The sequence below is a fragment of the Chlorocebus sabaeus genome, chromosome 27 (assembly GCF_047675955.1).
Source record: "Chlorocebus sabaeus isolate Y175 chromosome 27, mChlSab1.0.hap1, whole genome shotgun sequence".
Taxonomy (NCBI): Eukaryota; Metazoa; Chordata; class Mammalia; order Primates; family Cercopithecidae; genus Chlorocebus; species Chlorocebus sabaeus.
Window position 1 is genome coordinate 1,871,837 of NC_132930.1, and position 27,275 is coordinate 1,899,111.

The 27,275-nt window shown below is 37.4% G+C and overlaps 1 protein-coding gene across 12 annotated transcripts in view; it reads left to right on the forward strand.

Annotated features, from left to right (window-relative positions):
• Positions 1-27,275, forward strand: part of FRYL (FRY like transcription coactivator) — a 283,769-nt gene that overhangs the window by 251,209 nt on the left and 5,285 nt on the right. For 10 of the 12 annotated variants that reach the window (XM_073012415.1, XM_073012406.1, XM_073012404.1 and 7 more), the window contains 8 exons: positions 909-1,112; positions 2,820-2,987; positions 14,911-15,158; positions 17,448-17,655; positions 19,140-19,289; positions 19,961-20,059; positions 24,367-24,435; positions 27,120-27,137. In XM_073012415.1, the coding sequence (XP_072868516.1) occupies positions 909-1,112; positions 2,820-2,987; positions 14,911-15,158; positions 17,448-17,655; positions 19,140-19,289; positions 19,961-20,059; positions 24,367-24,435; positions 27,120-27,137 (1,164 nt within the window). The remainder of the gene's footprint in view (positions 1-908; positions 1,113-2,819; positions 2,988-14,910; positions 15,159-17,447; positions 17,656-19,139; positions 19,290-19,960; positions 20,060-24,366; positions 24,436-27,119; positions 27,138-27,275) is intronic. The other 2 variants (XM_073012412.1, XM_073012414.1) reach the window with 1 other exon arrangement.

Consider the following 27,275-nt stretch of genomic DNA (forward strand, 5'->3'; position numbering starts at 1 on the left):
TATATAAATCCTTAAGTGGGAGAAATTGAAATTTGTCATATTTCCTCTTGACCTTTTGAAATTGGCAACAGTTATGTTTTGTTGGCTGTGATCTTGATTTTAAATTATATTTTATAGCAAAAAATGACCATTGAATTTAGCCAGAGCCATCCTACCAACTAAAATAATTTGTGACCTTGTATGTTGTCAACTGCATGTGGGTATTTGAAGTCAGTTTTTGCATTGTACTAAGTATTAAACCTTTGTAAATCTTGAAGATTTTCTTAAAGTTTGTGTTGCCAAAGTGTATCATAGAAATGTTGTTTTAAGTGTCTGTCTCTGACTTTTTCATAGCATATTTTGCATAAAAAAAGGTTTGAATCACATGTTGACTTTCTGCACAAAGCTTAATCCAGAGCTTGAATCAGTCTTTGGGTTTGAGAAATCACAAAGAGTTTGCCCCAAAAGTGTAGTGTATATTTAAATGTTTGTCTTCGTTTTTTTCTAATTCTGTGTGTTTTCCTTTTTGCTAACCAGGAGCTGCAGGTAAGTTGCAGCCTGGTGTTGTGTATTGTTTATTTGTTTTCATCTGTGATGTATTTGTCTTCTTTGTGGTCTCATTCATGTTTGTATATTAGAATAGAAATGACTTAGATAGTAGATTTAATTGGTCCCCAGTAATACAAGATAGAAAGTCAAGAAAATTATTTAGTTAAAACAGGTTATCAACCAAATAATTTTGATCTTTTTAAATATAAATATTTGATGGTATGTTAACAGTTTAAAGAAATTGAAGGGCTGATTGAATCTCTGCTTTTAATGATGCATTAAGTATTTTTCATTTTGGTATATGTTTTTCTGGTATATTACATTTAGTACATTTAGAAGCATGTATTTAAGGTTTTAGAAATCGTGTCTTGCTTTTCCAGGGTGAAAGTATGGACAATTTCAACTGGGGAGTTCGCAGGCGCTCACTAGACAGTATTGACAAAGGGGACACTCCATCCCTCCAAGAGTACCAGTGCTCTAGTAGCACCCCCAGCCTGAACCTCACCAATCAGGAGGATACGGATGAGTCCTCAGAAGAAGAAGCGGCACTTACAGCAAGCCAGATACTCTCACGCACACAGATGGTATACAATTCACTTTTCTTACAGTGACAGTTGGTCTCATTTTCCTCTTAACTTCCAACTTCATAATGATTATTTCTTGATTTTCCAGTTTTCATTTCAGTATGGGTGAAATGCACACACTGAAATGAATCTACAAGATTGCAGCAGTAATGGAGTACCGTGTTGTTATTCGTGACAGCACTAAACTTACTAGGTTGATACTGCACACCTGTTAGCTGCTAAAACGTAATTTCTCTTGCTTCTTTCCTAATCACAGTGAGTTGTTTTAGGCCCTATTAGAGCCCTTCAGTGATAACATACTTTTGGTATCAGTGTGAGCACTAACACCGTTTAATTCACTGCCTGCTTTTCTTTCCTAGTTAGTGTAGTGTGGAAAGACAAAGCACAAGTTTGGTCCCTTTCAAGATCAAGTAAACAGTGAGTGGAAAATGAAAGCTGCAAGAGTAGCCTGTTATTTCAGAAGAGTCAGGGTGCAAGAAAGCCAGGGGTAGGGTTGGAACTTGAAGATGGCCCTGTAAAGAAAGAGAAGGCACATGGAATAGCTACCCTGGTACATGTAATAAGGAAGCAACCAGTGGAGACCAGGCACCAGCTATGGTTACACAGCTCTTACATGAATGCCTCCTTTTTTTATTCTTTAGGGACGGGGTCTCACACCATCACCCAGGCTGGAGTGCAGTGGCGCAACCATAGCTCACTGCATTCTTAAACTCCCGGTCTCAAGTGATCCTCCTGCCTCAGCTTCTCAAGTAGCTAGGACTACAGGTGCACGCTACATAGGCACAGCTAATTTTAAAAAATTTTTTGTAGAGATGGGGTCTTGCTATGTTGCCCAGGTTAGTCTTGAACTCCCGGCCTCAAGTGATCCTCCCGCCTCGGCCTCCCAAAGTGGCGGGATCACAGGCATGAGCCACCGCACTCAGCCACCTACCTTTAATTTAGATCCATTTGCTCCACTCGACCTGCTGGCAAAGTGCTGACAGTGATGTTGAATGGCAGGGCCTGAGCTGCTTTAGGCACAATGTCAAGTTGTCGGTTTGTGGTTGGCGTCCAGTCATCTCTCGTTTTTTTTACATCTCATTAGTGTCCCGTTTGTCTTTCCACTAACTGCCCCTCTCCCATTTAAGTGTTCAATGACCAACTGCTGCTGCTAACAGCAGCAATAATACGTTACCACTTACTGACTGTCTACGATGCACCCGGCCCTGTTCAAGGTATTGTACATGTATTAGTCACCATAACTCTCCTTCCAGCACAAGGCAAGTATGGTTATTGCACATCTGCAGATTACATGTCTCAGGACACATAGCTAGTAAGTAGATTTGAATCAAGCAGTCTATCTCTAGTGCCCATTCACTTAACTGTTCCACATAAAGCTTGGTCCTCCATGAATGAATTTGAATTCAGCTCTAATATGAATTTCAGCTCAAGGTTATCATAGTTACATAGAGTTCTTCCACTTTAATAGTTTTTGTGTAGCAAAATTTAGCCCGTATTAATGCGTACTTAGTTCTACCGAGGGGTTAGCTGCTTACCCTAACAACACCCATTCTGGTATAGACTGGAAGGAAAGAAAGATGATTTTAGGAATCTCAGAAACTATAACGAAGCCCCTAAAATATTTTATGATAGAGAATGTTTCTTGTGGCTTTTGTGACCATCACTGACTCATAAATGAATTCCTCATTTTACTGTTTCTCTTTTTAGTTAAACAGTGATTCTGCCACTGATGAAACAATGCCAGACCATCCTGACTTACTTCTCCAGTCTCAAGATTCCATTGGCAGCATCACAACAGAAGAAATGCTTCAAATCAGGGATGAGACCCCAACTTTGGAGGCTTCTCTAGATAATGCTAACAGCCAGCTGCCTGAGGTGGGGAGAAATGCGGGCTGGTGCATGGCCAATCTGGGCTCTTTTTAGCACTCTTTTATAGCTCCCACTTTTCTGTCAAAAGAGTTTTGAAATTGATTTGTTTCCAGTATTTCTAACCTGTTGAGTTATTTTAAATGAAATAGTCAAATCTGATTTTTTCTTAAGTTGATAGATTAAGGAAATGACCTACAGGTTAAAAATAATCTTGAATGTTTTTAACGAGCAGTTTGCATTGCAAAACGTGGTGAGGTAATGTACAGACGCTTCTGTGGGGTTGGCGAGCATCATCTATTGCTCTGTATTTTCTTAGAAGGACCACTTTGGGTTTTTTTTCTCTTTCTGCTTTGTGTTGGGTTTATGTGATTGGTGCTGTGATTGGGATTAAAACCTCAGGCCAGCTGTGTTAGCAGTTGTTAAATGAAATCTTTTAAAAAGACTTTGGAACCACTAGTATTGTGTTTTTTGGAAAGGCCTGTGAGAAGTAAGCCAGATTTGAAGCTAATGACTGACCAAAAATAAGTAAGTATTAGTGGTTTTTTTAAAGATTATTACACTTTTAAAAAATGTAATTGGTATAGCTCTGTCATATGTGCTTTTTTTATTCCTTGGTAAATATTAGGAAATGCTATATTTTGTCACTGTCCATCAAATTAATGTAGTTATTAAATCTAATCTAGGTAACAGATCTTACTATTTTTGTAAGGTGATAAAACACTCTCATGTTCTTGTTAGGCTGACTCTTGTACATATTTCAACTTTAACAGTAACCAGACATATTTTGAAATGAAGGCATTTTGGCTTCCTTATTAGCAAGCCATCTTTAAAATGCTCATACTCATATGGCTAAGGTTTAGATAATTCAATTCAACAGATATTTATTGTGGTTTCAGTAGATGCCAGGCATTCAACTAGGTGCCAGAAGGAATAGGGCATGGATGGCCCTGTTGTCAGAGAACATTCTCTTGCTGTCTATTAAGGAAGACAGAGAAGGCTTTTAAAAAAAATTACATTTCAAGTCAGGCACTGTGGCTCACTCCTGTAATCCCAGCACTTTGGGAGGCTGAGGCGGGCGGATCACGAGGTCAGGAGATCGAGACCATCTGGCCAGCATGGTGAAACCCCATCTCTACTAAAAATACAAAAATTAGCTGGGTGTGGTGATGCGTACCTGTTGTCCCAGCTACTCGGAAGACTGAGACAGGAAAATCGCTTGAACCCAGAAGGCGGAGGTTGCAGTGAGGCGAGATGTCACCTTTGCACTCCAGCCTGGCAACAGTACGAGACTGTGTCCCAAAAAAAAAAAAACAAACAAACAAAAACAAAATAGAGAGATCAAGACCATCCTGGCGAACATGGTGAAACCCTGTCTTTACTAAAAATACAAAAAATTAGCTGGGCATGGTGGCGTGCACCTGTATCGCTTGAATGTGGGAGGCAGAAGTTGCAGTGAGCTGAGATCACACCACTGCACTCCAGCCTGGCGACAGAGTGAGACTCCGTCTCAAAAATTAAAAAAAAGAAAAAAAGAAATTACATTTCAGAATGGAAAATTCAATAATAGGTTCAAGGCTTTATGAAAACTGAGAGAAAACTGATCAGCTGTGCACTGGGGGTGATGGTAAGAAAGGACAGGTTTCATGGCAACTGGGACATTCCAGGCAGAGGAACACAATGTAGAAAGGGATGGCAGTGTGAAATAGCATGGTATGTTTAGCTAAAAGCAGGAAATTGAGTATTTCCAGAGAATAAAATGGGAGGAGGAAGAGGAAGAGCAATAGGAGCAATGAATGGGATCCAAGACAGGAGAAGTCCTATATGCCACACGACAGACTTAGACTTTATCTTGAGGTAATAGACAGGAGAAGTCCTATATGCCACATTAAAGACTTAAGACTTTATCTGGAGATAACAGAAAGACATTCAAATTTTTATTCTTTCAAGAGATACCTATTAAGTAACAAGCACTGTACCAGATACCAAGAGGGACCCACATGGCATGTGAGCATTCATTTATGTGACCAATATCTACTGAGCTGCTACCTCGTGCTAGGCACTAGGCTAGGCATGGGGCCCATGGCAACTGTGACACAAACAAAGGCTTTTGGTTTTATGGAGCTTCATTCTAGTAGGAGAGACAGATGATAAGCAAGTAAAACAAAATATAAATAATATGTCAGAAAGTGCTTATCTTATTCATCATACTAAAAAAGTCTTAACAGTAATGTGGACTTGAGTAAAGGAGAAAGTCAGGGGTAGCATTTAAGGTGAAACCTAAATGACAAAAACCAGCCCACCCCTTGAAGCTTTGGAGGGAGAAGGTTCCAGGCAGGGGAAGCAGCAGTTTAAAAGGCCCTGATACATCTGAAGTACAGAAAACTGGCCAATGAGGCTGGAATGCAGTGAACAAGGAGAGGGGCGGGCCAAGGTGCTGTCATGACATGTGTCACAGGCCACACAGCAGGTAACCATCGAAGAAGAACATGATCTGATTATTTCTTAAAACTTTGGCCTTTTTTGTCGAAAATGGAAAGTAGGTTCTAGTCCCTGACAAATAAAGCTTGCAGTTAGGGATAATCACAGAAGGGTTGCAGCCTCATTGTTGTTATTGAAGTCTCTAAGGCAGAGGCATTGAGGGTGGATTGGAGGAGATGAAGGAGCTAAGCTGGAAGAATATTAGCAAGAATTTAGCAGGGCCTGACTAAGGGCACAAACATGAGAAATGTTTACAGGAGAGAACTGACAGAATTTAGAGATGCATTTTAAATAGACTATATTCCTTTCAGTTGTTGGGAGGAATTATTAAGCCAAACTCCAGTGCCTAGTTTGGATCACACCATACACCGTAACACCAGTGGATGAGAATGAAAGGGATATTTTGAAAGCATGGTATTTCATTTAGAAACAGTTCTACTGATACTAAAATTATCACCAAAAGAATGGCTATCCACAGGGAATATGACAGCCTTATATCTGTTGGATATATTGGCCTAATTTGTTTTTCTCTGTTTTGCCAAATAGTGTCAAATGACCCAAAATTGCCTCTTGTACCAAAAAAAAAAAAAAAAAAAAAAAAAAAAAAAAGTAGAAAAGCACCAAGATATTTAAGTAAAACCATAATTATTTTTAAAGCAAATTCTTAAGACAAAGAATATAATTAATTTTAATGGGTGAAATGTTTTGTGAATTAAAGGAGTAAATCCACTCCTAAAAATGTTTATTTGAATTTCTTCCCTTAAATCATTTTAATATTGGAAAGATAAAATGGAGTAGACTAAAGCATCTCTTGTCATGACAAACTTTAGAGCTGGGTGTCCCTTTCTTCTCCGTAATATACACATGTTACACTCTGATCTCAAGAGGGGATTAAGTTCTTCACTTGTATTTACTCACAGAGGGTTTCTTTTATTATTTATGATAGCTTCGAATCCAACTCATGGATGACAAATTATTCCTTATAGGAAAGAAATCTCTGTAACAAAGCATGTGTGCGTGTGTCATTGTCTAATAAGGTGAAGTACAAGAAAATTTGATTTCTCATAATCTACATATAAACAATGGAATCCATTTTATCAGCCCCAAAAGCACTTTCCTCATTACATGTAGGCATTACTAGAAAATTTCATTGTATATTATATGATACTAACTACAGATAAAATATCATCTTGAAATTATTATTCAAGAAAAAATGACAATCCACTACAAGTGTGAACTAATGAAAAGTGAGGGCATTGAACTAAGTTTAGGTTGAGATAACAGTATGTTCGTGTTGATGTAGAAGGAAAAATTCATGCCAATAAATATTCTAGGTATAGAAATGTCTCTAGTACTGTCACATAAATTATCTTCCCAAATAATGACACATTTTTTTTAGAAAATTCATCTGGAAACCTTAGGGTATATTGAATATAAACTGGTGGAAGAATTAAGAAATAATTGTACTGTATTATATTCAATGCTAAGGTAAAGACTCAGAGTTTGCTGCTTTCCGTGCTTAACTAAATCCAGACCACTTTGTGTTTTTATGGCATATTTCTATGCCTTTGATATCTTCTAATCACTTTCCCTGCAATACCCTCCCTACCTCATATTTGTCAAAACATGCTGTTTCCTCCAAGGAGACTCACCTCAGTTGCCTCAACCAGATGTGAGCTTTCCCATCATTGAGTACCAGCACCCATTTGTATGTTGCTGATAGTATTTGCCGTACATTTGCTATTACTCTGGTATATGTTATTGTCATTCACTTATTAGCCTAACCCGGTTATCAGATTATAAACTAATTGCAGTTAGGAATTATTTATACCAGAGCACTCAGCCCAGAATCTAGTCAAAATCTTTCATTTTATAGATGAGTTTTACATATGAATAAGGCCCAGGCTAGTGTAGGGTCATAGGCTCTGACTTTCTCTTACTTTTCTTATTTTGGAAGGAAATTATATTTTTATCCATGAAAAAGAGATAAGAAGCTACTCTACAGCTGAGAAGTAACTTAGGTCCAAACACTCAAAAGAAGCTGATCTTTATTCCTAAAACTATGACCATTAGTACTTATTTTCAAATTGATTAATAAACTAAAAATATATGCTTTGAAGGTGTTTTCATTTTTTAATAGTAGCAGCTCATTGAGCCTCTACCACTTCTGTATCACATAGCAACATTGTTTCAGTAATATTACAGTGGATAGAAAGGGCACACCACTAGTATGCTTTATAACATATTTTCGTTATTGTTTACTTCAAATTAGGAGAATATACTCTTTTTTGATAATGAGCTTGTGATAGTTTAATTTTCAAAAGTATAATTATCTAAAATATCCTAATGTCTTCTGAACTGTAGCTCAGTGATGAAGCTTTATCAATACTCAAAGCCAAAATGAGGTCTTATAGTAAAGCTGCCCCAGTGGTCTAGGTTCGGCATCCTTCTGATTGGTCAGTACCTATTCCTGCTGTATGGCAGCCCCACAGGACCAGTGGGTTAATTACTTTGAGTCATCTCCCCTACTTATATCCACAATATAATGTGTTCCATTGTAATGAAAGAAATGACATTTCAAACAGGAGACAATTTATACTAACAATACAACATTTTACTTGTGTAGAGTTAGAACATATATGAGAGAAGATATTGTACCAAAGCACATACTTCTTTTTTTTTTAATTTACTTATTTTTTATTATACTTTAAATTCTAGGGTACATGTGCACAACGTGCAGGTTTGTTACATATGTGTACATGTGCCATGTTGGCATGCTACATCCATTAACTCATCATTTACATTAGGTATACCTCCTAATGCTATACCTCCCCCCACCCCACCCCGCAAAAGGCCCCAGTGTGTGATGTTCCCCTTCCTGTGTCCAAGTGTTCTCATTGTTCAGTTCTCACCTATGAGTGAGAATATGCAGTGTTTAGTTTTCTGTTCTTGCAATAGTTTGCCGAGAATGATGGTTTCCAGCTGCATCGATGTCCCTACAAAGGACATGAACTCATCCTTTTTTATGGCTGCATACTATTCCATGGTGTATATGTGCCACATTTTCTTTATCCAGTCTGTCACTGATGGACATTTGGGTTGGTTCCAAGTCTTTCCTATTGTGAATAGTGCCACAAGAAGCATACCTGTGCATGCATTTTTATGACAGCATGATTTATACCCCTTTGGGTATATACCCAGTAATGGAATGGCTGGGTCATATGGTATTTATAGTTCTAGATCCTTGAGGAATCGCCACACTGTCTTCCACAATGGTTGAACTAGTTTACAATCACACCAACAGTGTAAAGGTGTTCCTATTTCTCCACATCCTCTCCAACACCTGGTGTTTCCTGACTTTTTAATGATTGCCTTTCTAACTGGTGTGAGATGGTATCTAATTGTGGTTTTGATTTACATTTCTCTGATGGCAAGTGATGATGAGCATTTTTTCATGTGTCTGTGGGCTGCATGAATGTCTTCTTTTGAGAAGTGTCTGTTCATATCCTTTGCCCACTTTTTGATGGGGTTGTTTGATTTTTTTTTCTTGTAAATTTGTTTGAGTTCTTTGTAGGTTCTGGATATTAGCCCTTTGTCATATGAGTAGATTGCAAAAATTTTCTCCCATTCTGTAGGTTGCCTGTTCACTCTGATGGTAGTTTCTTTTGCTGTGCAGAAGCTCTTTAGTTTGATTAGATCCCATTTGTCAATTTTGGCTTCTGTTGCCATTGCTTTTGGTGTTTTAGACATGAAGTCGTTGCCCGTACCTATGTCCTGAATGGTATTGCCTAGGTTTTCTTCTAGGGTTTTTACGGTTTTAGGTCTAACATTTAAGTCTCTAATCCATCTTGAATTAATTTTTGTATAAGGCGTAAGGAAGGGATCCAGTTTCAGCTTTCTACATGTGGCTAGCCAGTTTTCCCAGCACCATTTATTAAATAGGGAATCCTTTCCCCATTTCTTGATTTTCTCAGGTTTGTCAAAGATCAGATGGTTGTAGATGTGTGGTATTATTTTTGAGGGCTCTGTTCTGTTCCATTGGTCTATATCTCTGTTTTGGTACCAGTACCATGCTGTTTTGGTTACTGTAGCCTCGTGGTATAGTTTGAAGTCAGTTAAAGTGATGCCTCCAGCTTTGTTCTTTTGGCTTAGGGTTGTCTTGGCACTGTGGGCTCTTTTTTGGTTCCATATGAACTTTAAAGTATTTTTTTCCAATTCTGTAAAGAAAGTAATTGGTAGCTTAATGGGGATGGCATTGAATCTATAAATTACCTTGGGCAGTATGGCCATTTTCATGATACTGATTCTTCCTATCCATGAGCATGGAATGTTCTTCCATTTGTTTGTGTCCTCTTTTATTTCATTGAGCAGTGGTTTGTAGTTCTCCTTGAAGAGGTCCTTCACATCCCTTGTAAGTTGGATTCCTAGGTATTTTATTCTCTTTGAAGCAGTTGTGAATGGAAGTTCAGTCATGATGTGGCTCTCTGTCTGTTACTGGTGTATAAGAATGCTTGTGATTTTTGCACATTAATTTTCTATGCTGAGACTTTACTGAAGTTGCTTATCGGCTTAAGGAGATTTTGGGCTGAGACAATGGGGTTTTCTAAATATACAATCCTGTCATTGCAAACAGGGACAATTAGACTTCCTCTTTTCCTAATTGAATACCCTTTATTTCTTTCTCCTGCCTGATTGCTCTGGCCAGAACTTCCAACACTATGTTGAATAGGAGTGGTGAGAGGGCATCCCTGTCTTGTGCCAGTTTTCAAAGGGAATGCTTCCAATTTATGCCCATTCAGTATGGTATTGGCTGTGGGTTTGTCATAAATAGCTCTTATTATTTTGACATACATTCCATCAATACCAAATTTATTGAGAGTTTTTAGCATGAAGGACTGTTGAATTTTGTCAAAGGCCTTTTCTGCATCTATTGAGATAATCATGTGGTTTTTGTCTTTGGTTCTGTTTATATGCTGGATTACGTTTATTGATTTGCGTATGTTGAACCAGCCTTGCATCGCAGGGATGAAGCCCACTTGATCATGGTGGATAAGCTTTTGGATGTGCTGCTGGATTCAGTTTGCCACTATTTTATTGAGGATTTTTGCATTAATGTTCATCAAGGATATTGGTCTAAAATTCTCTTTTTTTGTTGTGTCTCTGCCAGGCTTTGGTATCAGGATGATGCTGGCCTAATATAATGAGTAAGGGAGGATTCCCTCTTTTTCTATTGATTGGAATAGTTTCAGAAGGTATGGTACCAGCTCCTCCTTGTACCTCCGGTAGAATTCAGCTGTGAATCCATCTGGTCCTGAACTCTTTTTGGTTGGTAGGCTATTAATTATTGCCTCAATTTCAGAGCCTCCTATTGGTCTATTCAGGGATTCAACTTCTTCCTGGTTTAATCATGGGAGAGTGTAAGTGCCCAGGAAATTATCCATTTCTTTTAGCTTTTCTAGTTTATTGGCCTAGAGGTGTTTATAGTATTCTCTGATGGTAGTTTGAATTTCTGTGGGGTCGGTGATGATATACCCTTTATCATTTTTTGTTGTGTCTATTTCATTCTTCTCTCTTTTCTTCTTTATTAGTCTTGCTAGTGGTCTATCAATTTTGTTGATCTTTTCAAAAAACCAGCTCCTGGATTCATTGATTTTTTGGAGGGTTTTTTGTGTCTGTATCTCCTTCAGTTCTGCTCTGATCTTAGTTATTTCTTGCCTTCTGCTAGCTTTTGAATGTGTTTGCTCTTGCTTCTCTAGTTCTTTTAATTGTGATGTTAGGGTGTCAATTTTAGATCTTTCCTGCTTTCTCTTGTGGGCATTTAGTGCTATAAATTTCCCTCACATTTGAAGCCACAGTGTGTACTGCTTTAAATGTGTCCCAGAGAGTCTGGTGTGTTGTATCTTTGTTCTCATTGGTTTCAAAGAACATCTTTATTTCTGCCTTCATTTCATTATGTACCCAGTAGTCATTCAGGAGCAGGTTGTTCAGTTTCCATGTAGTTGAGCAGTTTTGATTGAGTTTCTTAGTCCTGAGTTCTAGTTTGATTGCACTGTAGTCAGAGAGACACTTTGTTATAATTTCTGTTCTTTTACATTTGCTGAGGAGTGCTTTACTTCCAATTATGTGGTCAATTTTGGAATAAGTGTGATGTGGTGCTGAGAAGAATGTATATTCTGTTGATTTGGGGTGGAGAGTTCTGTAGATGTCCTTTAAGTCCGCGTGGTACAGAGTTGAGTTCACTTCCTGGACATCCTTGTTAACTTTCTGTCTCGTTGATCTGTCTAATGTTGACAGTGGGGTGTTAAAGTCTCCCATTATTATTGTATGGGAGTCTAAGTCTCTTTGTAAGTCTCTAAGGACTTGCTTTATGGATCTGGGTGCTTCTGTATTGGGTGCATATATATTTACGATAGTTAGCTCTTCCTGATGAATTGATCCCTTTACCATTATGTAATGGCTTTCTTTGTCTCTTTTGATCTTTGATGGTTTAAAGTCTGTTTTATCAGAGACTAGGGTTGCAACCCCTGCTTTTTTTTGTTTTCCATTTGCTTGGTAGATCTTCCTCCATCCCTTTATTTTGAGCCTATGTGTGTCTCTGCATGTGAGATGGGTCTCCTGAATACAGCAGACTGATGGGTCTTGACTCGTTATCCAATTTGCCAGTCTATGTCTTTTAATTGGACCATTTAGTCCATTTACATTTAAGGTTAATATTGTTATGTGTGAAGTTGATCTTGTCATTATGATGTTAGCTGGTTATTTTGCTCGTTAGGTGATGCAGTTTCTTCCTAGCCTCGATGGTCTTTACATTTTGACATGTTTTTGCAATGGCTGATACCTGTTGTTCCTTTCCATGTTTAGTGCTTCCTTCAGGATCTCTTGTAGGGCAGGCCTGGTGGTGACAAAATCTCTAAGCATTTGCTTGTCTGTAAAGGATTTTATTTCTCCTTCACTTGTGAAACTTAGTTTGGCTGGATATGAAATTCTGGGTTGAAAATTCTTTTCTTTAAGAATGTTGAATATTGACCCCCCACTCTCTTCTGGCTTGGAGAGTTTCTGCCAAGAGATCTGCTGTTAGTCTGATGGGCTTCCCTTTGTGGGTAACCCGACCTTTCTCTCTGGCTGCCCTTAAGATTTTTTCCTTCATTTCAACTTTGGTGAATCTGACAATTATGTGTCTTGGAGTTGCTCTTCTCGAGGAGTATCTTTGTGGCGTTCTCTGTATTTCCTGAATTTGAATGTTGGCCTGCCTTACTAGGTTGGGGAAGTTCTCCTGGATGATATCCTGCAGAGTGTTTTCCAACTTGGTTCCATTTTCACCGTCACTTTCAGGCACACCAGTCAGACGTAGATTTGATCTTTTCACATGGTCCCATATTTCTTGAAGGCTTTGTTCATTTCTTTTTACTCTTTTTTCTCTACACTTCTCGCTTCATTTCATTCATTTGATCTTCAATCGCTGATACCCTTTCTTCCAGTTGATCGTGTCGGTTACTGAAGCTTGTGCATTTGTCACATAGTTCTTGTGCCATGGTTTTCAGCTCTTATCAGGTCATTTAAGGACTTCTTTACATTGGTTATTCTAGTTAGCCATTCGTCTAATCTTTTTTCAAGGTTTTTAGCTTCTTTGCGATGGGTTCGAACTTCCTTCTTTACCTCGGAGAAGTTTGATCATCTGAAGCCTTCTTCTCTCAACTTGTCAAAGTCATTGTCCGTCCAGCTTTGTTCCGTTGCCGGGGAGGAGCTGTGTTCCTTTGGAGGGAGAGATGTGCTCTGATTTTTAGAATTCTCAGCTTTTCTGCTCTGTTTCTTTCCCATCTTTGTGGTTTTATCTACCTTTGATCTTTGATGATGGTGACGTACAGATGGGGTTTTGGTGTGGATGTCCTTTCTGTTTGTTAGTTTTCCTTCTAACAGTCAGGACCCTCAGCTGCAGGTCTGTTGGAGTTTGCTGGAGGTCCACTCCAGACCCTGTTTGCCTGGGTATCCAGCAGGGGAGACTGCAGAATAGTGAATATTACTGAACAGCAAATGTTGCTGCCTGATCGTTCCTCTGAAAGCTTCGTCTCAGAGGGGTACCTGGCCGTGTGAGTTGTCAGTCTGCGCCTACTAGGGGGTGCCTCCTGGTTAGGCTACTCAGGGGTCAGGGACCCACTTGAGGAGGCAGTCTGTCCGTTCTCAGATCTCAAACTCCATGCTGGGAGAACCACTACTCTCTTCAAAGCTGTCAGACAGGGACATTTAAATCTGCAGAGGTTTCTGCTGCCTTTTGTTTGGGTATGCCCTGTCCACAGAGGTGGAGTCTATAGAGGCAGGCAGGCCTCCTTGAGCTGCAGTGGGCTCCACCCATTTGAGCTTGGAGGCTGCTTTGTTTACCTACTCAAGCCTCAGCAATGGTGGGCGCCCCTCCCCCAGCCCCGCTGCCACCTTGCAATTAGATCTCAGACTGCTGTGCTAGCAATGAGGGAGGCCCCATGGGCATGGGACCCTCTGAGCCAGGCACGGGATATAATCTCCTGGTGTGCCATTTGCTAAGTCCCTTGGAAGAGTGCAGTATTAGGGTGGGAGTGACCCAATTTTCCAGGTGCTGTGTATCATGGTTTCCCTTGGCTGGGAAAGGGAATTCCCTTACCCCTTGTGCTTCCTGGGTGAGGCAATGCCTCGCCCTGCTTCGGCTCTCACTTGGCGGGCTGTATCCACTGTCCTGCACCCACTGTCCAACACACCCCAGTGAGATGAACCCGGTACCTCAGTTGGAAATGCAGAAATCATGCGTCTTCTGTGTCGCTCACGTTGGGAGCTGTAGTCTGGAGCTGTTCCTATTTGGCCATCTTGGACCAAAAGCGTGTATTTCTAAGTAAACACCTAAATCCTATTACTGAAGAGAAAAGAAAAAGTCTTCAATATTTCTATACAATAATAGGTGATATATTTTAATTTCAAAATATTTTAAACCTATGACCGTTAAAAAAGTTTATAACTGGTTCAAAAACTGTAAAAGTGGCCGGGTACAGTGGGTCACACCTGAAATCCCAGCACTTTGGGAGGCCAAGGCGGGCAAATCACGAGGTGAAGAGATTGAGACCATCCTGGCTAACATGGTGAAACCCTATCTCTACTAAAAAATACAAAAAAAAAATTTAGCTGGGTGTGGTGTCATGTGCCTGTAGTCCTTACTGCTTGGGTGGCTGAGGCAGGAGAATCGCTTGAACCTGAGAGGCAGAGATTGCAGTGAGCCGAGATCACGCCATTGCACTCCAGCCTGAGTGACAGAGCAAGACTCTGTTTCAAAAAAATACATATACATATATGTATTTATACATATAGTTAGACTGTATAAATGAACATCACTTAATAAAACAGACTTAGATGGATGGCAATACTTATTTATTGTGTTGTAAAATTCTTTTTTATGTTTTTATAGTTCACTAAAAATATGATTGTTTTGTAGGATACAAGTTCAGTATTAAAGGAAGAACATGTTACAGCCTTTGAAGATGAAGGGTCCTATATAATTCAAGAACAGCAGGATTCTCTTGTGTGTCATGGAATTCTTGATTTAGAAGAAACTGAAATGCCGGAGCCTCTAGCTCCTGAAAGCTACCCTGAGTCAATCTGCGAAGAGGATGTTACCTTAGCTCTGAAAGAGCTAGATGAAAGATGTGAAGAAGAAGAAGCAGATTTCTCCGGACTGTCTAGGTGAGAATACAGTATCATAAACACCATAGTGAGCTGATAATCTCTCCCCCATTCCTTCCAAAGAGTGCCCCTGTATTCCAGTTTACTTACTTTCATTTCTTTGTGCGTTTCAGTCTGTAATCATACTTTGTGTGTTTTAGTCTAGAATCATACTATCTTCATTTTTAAAGATAGAATGCCTTACTCTAATGGGATATTTCTTCAATTATGGACATTCCCATAAAGAAAAACAATTAGGCCATTTTCAAAGCATAGTAAGTGGTATTCCACATTTAGAAGCACACCAAATATCTATTTTGTCATACCAGATGTCCAAATGTTAAAATCAATATTGGAATGAACTTCCGTGATACCAGAATTTAAATCTAAAATATATCCAAAAAATTGTTTTTACAGTTTCATGATCAGTGGTCATATTTTTTAAGTTTTATTTCTACTATAGGCAGAAGTGATTATTTCTTAGATGCTAGATTGCTCCTTTTAAATGTTTATGCTCCATACATTAAAAACGTATTACCAAAAAGTATGAAGAATTCTCAAATGGAACTTTTTCTTTACTCATGGACTGACTTGAATAATCAATTATTATTTATAGCTTTTAAGGGAAATTTTGGTGGCTGTTATGAAACTCATATACCAAATAATTCTGTAACACATAGAATTAGAATATCCACTATTTAAATTTCATAAATATTTGTGGTTCAATATTATGTTTTTTATAAAGGTATCTAACTTCATGCACTCTGTGTGTGTATCTATTTCCTCATTCAACAATTTGAGCTCCTGGATAGCTGTTTTTATATAAAATTAATATTTAATAATCAGCAAGTATTTCAGAATTTTACTTTTACAATAAAAATTACATCTTTATACTTCATGTGATAATAGAGTTTTAACATATACAACACATTTGAGATTTTTTTTACCATCAACATATCAAGAATACTTACCTATATTTGAAAATATATAATCAGATATTAACAATAAATCTTAGTGATACACCTTTTTCATATTACTGATTTGAATATGGCAGTAGCCCATGCAACCATTCAATCATTAATCATGCACAAGTTCAGGAATGCCAGAAACGATGCTATTCAGCTATTTGGCTTTCTAAAAGGCTGAAGCCGAACAGTCGACTTTGGCCAACTACTGCAGCTGAAATAGAATGGAGCATTCCTACTAAGCAAACAGGTTATCTACTCTAGCTTATAGTATACGTGTTAAAATCAGTCACCACAGTGACAGTTTTAAAATTAACCTTTTTGAGGTCTCATTTGTTTTCACTTCAGATGTCTGCTTTATTTTGATGGTTTTCTCCAGTCTTTACTTGGGTCCCTCTCTTCCATGTGCATTGCTCCAAAATTTCGATAAAGCCTTATAGAACCAGCTTGTAATGCGAAACATTCAATCTTAAGACCTTGAATAACACATGTCTTTTTTATGGAGTGTCAGACTCAAATATTTCTTCATTTTTATGGCCGAGAGTTGTAGAATGTCCAACCCAAATATATCTTCATCTTTTTCCATTGTTTCACTTTGGTTTGTATAATCTGACTTTTGGGATTATAAATTATTTGAAGGAAATGGCCAGGTCTTATGTTTCTTTGGATTCCAATCTATTATTGGCCATATTGCTAGGAACATAGTATGTGCTTATGAAATAACTGAGCTAGCTATGTGTTTCCTGGCTAATAGCATTTGGACCTGTAGTCCTGGGTTCAAATTCTGGCCCTGTCATTTCTTACCCAGTGACTAGACATATTATTTAACCTTACTGAACTTTTTGTTTCATCTTTAAAATCAAGATAATAATAGAACCTAATCCTCATGTAGTTGCAAAGACTGAATGAAATTATCCATATAAGGCACCTAACATAGCCCTTAACACAAAAGATCATGATCAAAACTTAAAAAATATTATCACCAATGTGAGGCTGTTCAAATAAAAGCCTCCAAAATTGACCATTGAAAATGAAAACATTCTCATTGGTATTATTCATAGAAGTTACTAAAATTTATCCATAGTGGTGGCAAATTATAGGACTTGGGTTATTTTAAGGTAGTTGCTTGAAATTAGAGTTCTAATTCTAAAAATGCTAACTAGAAAGAACAGGAATTCACTTATTCACACTTTCTTACAAGATTTAGGTGGTTGTACATTTTCTAAATCAGTGTGTATATATGAATAAAAATAACCTGTCAAATGACTTAAACTGTCTTACATGATCGAGCCTATTCTTTTTTTCTGAGATAGTGTTATGATATTTGTGATATCTGTGTTAACAGTCAAGACGAAGAAGAGCAAGATGGTTTTCCAGAAGTACAGACGTCGCCTCTGCCATCACCATTTCTTTCTGCCATCATAGCCGCCTTTCAGCCCGTGGCATATGATGATGAAGAGGAAGCCTGGCGCTGCCACGTCAATCAGATGCTGTCTGACACTGACGGGTCCTCTGCAGTGTTTACTTTTCATGTGTTTTCTAGGCTTTTTCAGGTCAGTGAGGTTCAGGGTTTCTGAATTTATATTATAGTTACCTATTCAAATTACAGTTTTTCTTCTAAAATCAGCATCTCCAATTTTAATATTCCTACCAGTTTTCTTTAATAATTTTTTTTTTCTAAGCTAGTGGTATTACTTACATTGACACTGTGACATTGTGGTACTGCTGGTACATTACACAATGACTGGTACAGATTTCTCCCTTAAGGCAATTAGAATAAAACTTCAAAACAACATCTGATATGTTTTCTGCAGTATGCTTAGGCACTATCAGGATACCAAAGAAATAAAGGCCTAAGCTCTGCCTTCAGGGAGCTTACAGTTAATATATCATAAATCAGTTTATAATCAAGGGTTAAAGTAATGGACACTTTTATGACTCTGTGAGGACCTTAAAAGTTTTAGCTGTTAAGGTTGCTTCCTCCCTAACAATAACGATAATATAAGCTAAAATTTATTGACTACCCACTACATGCTAGGCACTGTGCTAAATGGCTTTATAGTAAGTGTTCTCACACCACAACTATGGAATGTAGATTTGATTTTTAGCATTCAGTGGAGAGGGAAACTAAGGTACAGAAAAATGCCACCATTTAAGTTATATCCTCTGAACTATCTACTACCTTTCCTCCCTTTTCTCCTCCCAAATTTTGCCCATCTTGGAAGACTCAGCTAAATACATTTTCTTACCAAAGCTTTCCCAACCACTCCAACCTCCAGTCTCTCTCTCCTGGAAGTTCTTTAGCGCTCATTAACGGGAGCGCTTATTTAATTCTGTACTTACTGCATCACTACTTGGTTTTTCTACTCATATTCTTACTGATGTTGTAAGTTTCATGATGGCTGAAAGTGTGGATTTATGCTTTTTATTTTAATCATAATGCCACCTAACAGTGCAACACATATATAAGTAGGTATACTTTAACCATTGATACTACTGATAATGTAGTCTAATTGATTGACTTACTGTGAGTCAGCCATTGTCTGTTTTATGGAAATGAATATTCTTGGACTCGGAGAAAATATTACTCTTAATACATTTTTTATGACTTTACCTAAAGTTAAGCCAGATGGCAGCCCATAGTCAAGAATAGTAAACTACATTTACTGAAAGTTTCCTTCAGGTAATAACTTTTGATGAACAACTTCCTCAAGACAGGTGAGGACTTTGATTGCTAAGAATGTACAGCATGCATCCATCTGTCTGCCTCTGATGAAAAAATCTCAGGAATAGGGAGATGACTGGCATATAGCATTAATTTTTTCAGTAATATTATTTTGTAAATTTTTGTTTCTTTTTAGAAATTAATATGTTTCCTAAGGAAATACCTAAAAATATGGATTTACAGATCAATGCTTAAAATTCTATATATCATTATAATTTTAAAATAAAAGTCTACCCTATTATGCTTCTTTACTTAAAGGTAAAAAAAAAGGCTTTCTTATGAAACACCAAACTCTTTTGCTTTTCCCCATAGACAATTCAAAGAAAGTTTGGAGAAATAACTAATGAGGCAGTCAGCTTTCTTGGTGAGAGTCTGCAACGCATTGGTACCAAATTTAAAAGTTCCTTGGAAGTGATGATGATGTGTTCAGAATGCCCAACAGTCTTTGTGGATGCTGAAACAGTAAGTTTTTACATGCACATTTATTATAAAGACTACATTTGAATGGCATCATTCAGTAAGTCTTCTTTTTTTTCTAAGTAATTCTGAATTTTATGGTATAAAGGTTCAGATTTTCAACAGGATTATAAATATTTGGCAAACGACAATTCTGGTATATTAGATGCAGCAACTTGTGACTATTTCTGATTCTGACTCCTTCCTGCCCTTACCCTCCACAGAGTCCTAGATGGGAAAGCTAAAAAGTCATGCTCTAGAGATGGGTAATTTTTTTATTCTTAAATAAAAATGCGTAGGAGATACCTAAACCTCCCCCCGTGAAATACTCAGGCCTCCTGTTTCATTTCCTGATTTATTTTCAAGCACACTTCTAGATTATATATTAAGGTATTTAAAGAACTAAGGTTTAAAAATCTTTAAGGTTGAGGTATGTACTGGTCTTGCCTGACGTCTTTGAAAACACTTGAGGATGTCCTTCCTGAGACTTCTGAAGTCCCACTGCACTCCTACTCTGTTCCAGTGAGAGCTCAGCTCTTAGTAGGGGACAGAGTAGAGTAAGAGAATATCCAAAAACCAACTAATAGGTATTCCATAACTGAAAAGTCTCATGATTTTGTGAGTCTTGTGATTTCAATCAGAAATGGTAACCTGGGTCAATATTTCTGATTTCACAGCTGATGTCATGTGGTTTGCTGGAAACCCTCAAGTTTGGTGTTTTGGAGTTGCAAGAACACCTGGATACATACAATGCCAAAAGAGAAGCCACTGAGCAGGTCAGTCTCTTTTTACGATATGCGAAAAGTGGTTTGCTCTTGACACTGGAAGGGTAATCCTGGCAGCAGAATAGCCCAGACAGAAAAGAAGACTTCTTAGCACCTGCCTCAGGGTTTTCCTGAGAGCAGCAGGTTCTTTGAGCTCTCTATCCAGCGAATTCCTACCTTTGGCTTTTAAAAATCAGCTCTCTAACAGCACAATGGAAAACCATAGCTTTGTAAAAAGCTCTGTGGAGACTATATCGCTGCTGTCAACATTCCAAGTGGGGAAATTAAAGCAGTATTTCTCAGTGCATTAGAGAATTGTGGTCTAGGAAATCCACAACCTCTGACAAAGCTATGATCTTTTTCCCATGATGTGTACATGTACATGGGCAAGCAATGGGAGAAAAAAGCATTAGATAATCACCTCCTAAGAAAGGCCTCTTCAAGTCCAATCTGGCATTGAAAACAGAGTAGCTCTGTTCCTTCCCTAAGAGTAAATCTAGCACGTTTTCAATTGGGAGGGGCAGAAGAACAAAAAATAGTTTCTCTCTTTCACACAAACTGCATACAGTAGACAATTATTTTTCTAGGAGATGGGTCTTTCATTAATAAGTAGTAAATATCTATGACATGTATAGGCCTATGAAAAATGAAGTGTGTGGTGGTATCTCATGGTACTATTTTGCATTTCCCTCATGACTAATGTTTGAGCTCCTTTTCAAATGGATCTCATTTAAGATATTTTGTGAATTGTGGCTTCAAGTACGTTGTTCATTTTTGTAAATGGGTTGGGTTTTTCTTATTGATTTGTAGGGGCTTTTTATCCTAAATGGATATATCCTCTTTTGGATATATGTATTGCAAAGATTATTCCTTCTCTGTGGCTAGCAGTTTTGCTATCTTAGTAGCATTTTTTGATGAACAGAAGTTTTTAATTTTAATAAGTCCAGGTTATTGGCCTTTTCCATCGTGGTTATGGTTTTTGTATCTTCAGAAATCATTGCCTACTAGAAGCAAAGGTAGATTGTTAAAATACTGGTCCCAATGAATCATGCTTCTCTGTGGCCACACCCCTTTGCAATGTGACTTTCCTATTCTTCCCATGAAGAGACAGAGTCCACCATTTCACCATCTCTTAAATTGGGATGGCCTTGTGATTTGCTCTAACCAATCAAGTTCAGAAGCAATGCTGTGTAACTTCCAAGACTAGTCCTGAAGTGGTCTTTTGTGGCTTCTGCTTTTGCCATCATACTGGTTAGAGTATGATGATAAACTGGGATAAACTCTGGGAAACTATTTGACCTCTAGCCTGCTGGAAGATGAGGCCATGTAGGGGAGAACAGAGGCATTCCAGTTGACAGCCAGTGTGCAAGACATATGAGTGAAGCCAACTTGGAACTTCAACCCTGCCACTTCCCCAGTCAAGCCATCAAATGACTATAGACTCATGAGTGACCCTAGGCAAGACCAGAAGAAAACTCCCAGCCAGCACATAGATTCATTTTGGTTGTTTGAAGCCATTAAGTTTCAGGGTGGTTGGTTTTAAAGCAATAGATACAATTTATAATAGGAAAATATCAAATACCTACAAATAAATCTATCTAAAGATATGCTGTACCTCTATACAGAAAACTGCAAATATTGAAAAAAATGAAAGACCACCTAAATGGAGGACTATATAACATGTTTATCAATTAGAAGACTCAATATGGTAAAGATGTCATTTTCCCCCAAAATGGTCTATAGGTTTAATGCAGTCTTATTCAAAATCTCAGATGGCATATTAATGGAAATTGACAGGCTGATTCTAAAATTTTTAGGAAATTCAAACAATTAATAGTGCATACAAACTTCTTGAACACAGGTTAGCAAACTACAGCCATCAAGTCATATCTGGCCCACTGCCTGGTTTTGTAAATAAAATTAGTAGAAAACAGCTATCTGGTTTACTTACATATTGTCCATGGCTGTGTTTGCACTGTAATAGTTCAATAGTTAAAACAAACACTATATGGTTTGCAAAGCCTAAAATATTTACTGTCTGCCCTATTTAATTTTCCTATTAGTTTTTGAGTTATACATTCTTTTTATTATTCTTCAAGACTTCTAAGGCTCACAAGTGAATTGAATGATTTTTCTCTCTCCGGCACTGAGAGAGCAGCAGTCTCTGCCGACCTTCTCAGTCTCCCAGGGGCTAGTGTGTGGTTTCGTAGCCTCTCCCCCTGCAGATAATAAACAGGAACAGCAAATGTCCCAAGGGGAAACTGCACAGAGACTACTGGGGTCACTTCTCTGCAGTTCTCTTTTCTCCAGGATATTGGCCCTCAATATCTCACTATCTATCTTTGAAAACTGTTTTCCCAGCCCAGTGAAACTGTAGGGCATAAACTGTAGGCCACTGCTTTCTGTTCAGCCTCTCTGCGCAGGGACGTGAATATGAATACACCTAGAGTTAGCACTGGGGCGGGTATTGGGCTCACTTCGGTACTTTTCTCTAACTGTTTGAGTTTTTGCTGATAGGATTCAGCTTCCATAGTTGTCCTTGCAGGATTGTTCTTATATAGGCTACTCCATCACACCCAGAAGTAGAACCTCAACAGTTAAATTTTAACCTTCATTTGAACCTTGAATAAAGAAAATACCGTGACAGGAAAACTGATTAGATGTGAACTGGAGGGTGCTCTGTGCACAAACTACCGTGTTTTGTGTGCTCTGGCTGGAAAGGTGTGGACCTGTATCTCTCAAGCCGTTGTGCAGCCACAGGACTATATGGTTGGGGTTTGTCTTTTAACAGAATAAAAATCAGCAATAATTATATTGAACAGTACCCCCCAAAAGGCTGTATCATTAAGTACACAGTACAAAAATAAGCCATTAGTCAACTGAAATTATTTTCAAATTTATTAGTATACTTGGACAAATTGGACAAGATAAGGGATAATTAAGATTTTAACATTTTGTATGAATAAAGATTAATGCACAGGTTCCATGTTAGATGTCAACTGCATTTTACTAATACAAAGAAATCCACTGATAGCTTTTGACAATGGCTGCCATCAGCTGTATCTCACTAGAAAAGCTTAACATGTTTTCCTTCAGAGATGCTGTCAAGCAAATAGCCTAAGGGCCGGTGAAACCTGAGAGACTGAAATAAAAGGAAAATAAGGTCAAAGAGATCATTTTTGAAATAACTGAAATGTCTAATTTTAATTCTTTGTGGGTACAATATAAGCTACAATAGAGAATGTTAAATGTCGAATACTAAAATACTTTCAGAGTAGCTGCTTAATGCAGCTAGTTTGAGTTTCTCAAAGTCCTAATGATTTCATATATCTCTCTCTATATATATATAAGTTGTATTGTTTAATAGTATAATTTAAAAAAAGAACTTAGAAGTCAAAACAACTGATAATATCAAACTGTCCAAAGCTAGGAGCTTACCTTGAACACACTTTTTTTACTTCAGCCTGGAAATTCTGAGAGTCCAGCGTTCTTTTCTACTATACCACAGTGCTATTGTTATTTATATTTTGCTGAAGAAAATGTACTTTATTTTTGAAGTATTCCTTTTTTTAACTATTTTTTTTAGAGACAGGGTCTCCCTATGTTGCCCAGGATGGTCTTGAACTCCTGCCCTCAAGCAGTCCTCCCCGCTCAGCCTCCCAAAGCTCTGGGATTACAGGCAGGAGCCACCACACCCAGCCTGTACTTTTATATCAACATTAGGAATACCCCCAGAGAAGGAAAAACCACATTTGGCTTCTACATCCAGTATTGCTTGGAAATAACATGTTTGTCATTCATTACTGTCCAAAAAGAAAGAAAAGAAAAACAAGATTTAAAATGGATCTTGATTGCCAGTTCACAAATTTAAAACTGACACTAGTCTTCTGAGAATTATACTTCTCAGAAGCAACAGACCTGCTTAATTCTAAGTTGCCTTTATTATATTGACTAGAGGGGAAGCACATCTTTCATTTCCCCGTCTTATGTTACACAAAGGTCAGGCAAAGGTTGTGAAGATTTTCATAAAACCTGCAAAATGAAGAATATCCTTTACTGAAATGGAACATCACAGCTCCCTAGAATGGAATGGGTTTTGTTAGTATAGCTGTCACAAGTGTGTGCCTCTTGTTATATTAATGCTATCCCTGCTTTTGTTAGTTCCATGTAAATGATTTGGCTTGAATGGGAATAAAATTCTAGGTCTGCAACCAATCCTAGAACTTCAAGTTAGCTTTAAGTTTGGTGTTGTATATGGACGGGCTGTTACATTACCCATTTCATTGTGCATATTAAATGTTACTGTTACTTATTTTTAGTGGCTAGATGATTGTAAGAGGACATTTGGTGCCAAAGAAGACATGTATAGGATAAACACAGATGCACAAGTAAGTTTCTTGTTCTTGTTTTTGCTGTATTTCTGTATCAGGTAAAACAATGCATATGTTCAAATATCCTTATTTGATCATTTCTAAAAATAAAGAATATTTGTAAAACTTTTCATTTTGGTTATCAAACAATCTTTGTAAAAGCTCAGTGAAATACTGGTTTCGTAATGAAAAATTCACTTTAATAAAAATGAACAACCAGGTTGTGACTGAAGCTTAATAACATTCAATAGATAAGCTTGATGGATATCTGGAAAGCCCAGGTCAGCTTTTAGTTGCATGTGCCTCTTAAAGAAAAATTTGTCCCATGTTAGTATTCTGCTATTCTGTTAGATAAATTGGTCAAGAAAGCAACCCTAAGAATAACGTGATATAATACATCCATACTAAAGGTAAAATTAGAATTGGATAAATTATAATGTTTTTCTCTAATATAAGACTGAGTGAAAATAAAGCATTATATTTTCTTAGAAAGGTGCACATACATAAACACATACATTGAAGTGAGGATAAGTTAGGGCCTACAAATTATTCTAATGGGAGTGCAGCTTCATAGGGGAAAATACATTCATCAACTGAAAATTATTTCCATTTGACATCAGAATTCCAGTCTTTTATATTCTACCTTTGGTTATATTATTACAGATTTCTAGTCTCTGTAAAGGTTATACTATTATTAGGTTATACTATTATAGTAAAAAGTTGAAGTTTTGCAAAAACTGCAGTGTTGAGAAAATAACAGTATATTCGCTGAGTGTTAACTATTTGCCAGCCTCTATCATTATCTTTATTCTTACAACTCAGTCAAGTAGTTGCTTTAATTATCCCGGTTTTGAAGATGAGGAAACTGAGGCTCAGAGAAGCTGATTTATCTAAAATCAGCAAATAGTGAAACCAAGATTGAAACCTAGGCAGGCTGACTCCAAATCCTGCACTAATGTTAAAAAGAAACCGCGAAGTCATCTATGTAAAGAAATGAAGATAAGGAATTAACCCTAGACCAGAATTGGAACCTTTGGTTCTAATTCTGTCTTTGCCACTGTTTAACTGCATCGCTTCAGCAAGTAATGCAACCTTTTTTCCTACAAAAACTAGGTGTTTATATTAAGTGATTTTTTTTATATCCCCTCTACCTTGAAGAAAATTATATCCATCTTAAGACCAAGTCAGTTAACATAGCTTGAGATTTTCTACTAAGTGGAAACTGAACATTTAACACTTTCATTTATATTTCAGCTCACCTTTCATATTCAACTTTTTTGAGGGTGGAAGATCCTTTTTATGCAACTCGATCTGTCCTTGTGTACCAGTCTTGTCTTTTGCATAATAAGCAGTCAAATATTTGTTAGATGAATAAAAGAGAATGTGCAAATTTTAATATACTTTAAAATGTGCATATATATATACACACACATTCATCCACAAAAACTGCCCTGTTAGCATATTTAGAGTAATTGCTGGTAATTCAGAGCTGTAAAATTCATTACATTTGTGTTATTTCCTATAATTATGATCATAAACTTTATCAGCAGTTTATGTTCCATTACATCCCAAAGTAGAGGCTATGCATATATGCTTGTAGAATCAGTTCTACTTTATTTGTGCTAATAGAAGTGAGGAAAGGTATTTACAATTCAAATTGTTAATTTCCATATGAAATAAACTGTATGAACTAAACCCTCAGAAATTTAGATACGGAATATGCTTGACCTTGGATTGTGCTCAACCAATGTTTACTGGATGAGCATCCACGTAATTTATGGTAAGCAGCGTGGAGCTAAAGTTCACCTTTGCTTATTTAGCAAATCCCTTCTAAACTGATAGGAATACACTTTATGAAAAACAGTCCTTCACAGGAAAGTATTTAGAAAAGCAGGCTTAAGAATGACTTTTAGAAGGTACATTTACAGTATAACAATTGCTGTTTTAATTAGAAGTCATTCTCCTCGTAATGAGACCAGATCAGTTGCTGTACATGTGTTCATATAGTTTTTAAGATGGTTCATAAATTTTTACTGTGTTTTACATACATTATGTTGATTCAAACCTAGTCGGGTTAAGTTTCTGAAACCTACTGAAGTGCCTTTGGAATGCAATTTAGAACACGCATCTGCTTTTGATATTTCACCCTGTGGCTCAGCACCAATTATGGCAAAGTAGGACCTAATTAGACCATAAAGGATAGGAAGCCTGGAATGAGCCACCCCAGAGATAATCTTTTGATGGTGATGGATAAGTATTTATTATGTACGATTATAAGCCAATTCTTTTCTGAGAAGTAATAGTAATTAATTTGTTTCTTATTTTCTAATCATAAGTTTTCCAGTTTACAAATGTAAGTTTTATTACAGTTGGGTTTTGTTTTTTTTTTTAAACCTGCATAGCCAAATTTGCCAAGATCGCAATAGTTCAGTTTTATTCATTATAGCTTTTACACAGAAATAAGTCATAGCCTAAATGTAATTTATTATTTGGCAGTGTTTAAAAACACCCTGAATTGTTGCAGTAAATGTCTAAAAAGTTTTATTCTGGACATAACTTCATATAGTTTTCTTTGGGGTATAAATATATGTTCTTCAGTTTACCTGGAACATCTATGACCCTAGTTAAAATGATTTCTTACACTAATTCTTGGTCTTTTTCTTTCTTTGTATTTTTTGTGACCTGATCACCTTCTTGCTTAGCAAATGGAAATACTAGCAGTAAGTGACCTGTCTTGATTTATAGACCACTCACCCTTGCCAGACAAACTGGTTTTCATCTGCCATTTGTCCATTTGTGACCTAGCAATGTTTTGTCATGGACTACTTTACAAGTAGTATGTGCTTCAGTTTTGCAAA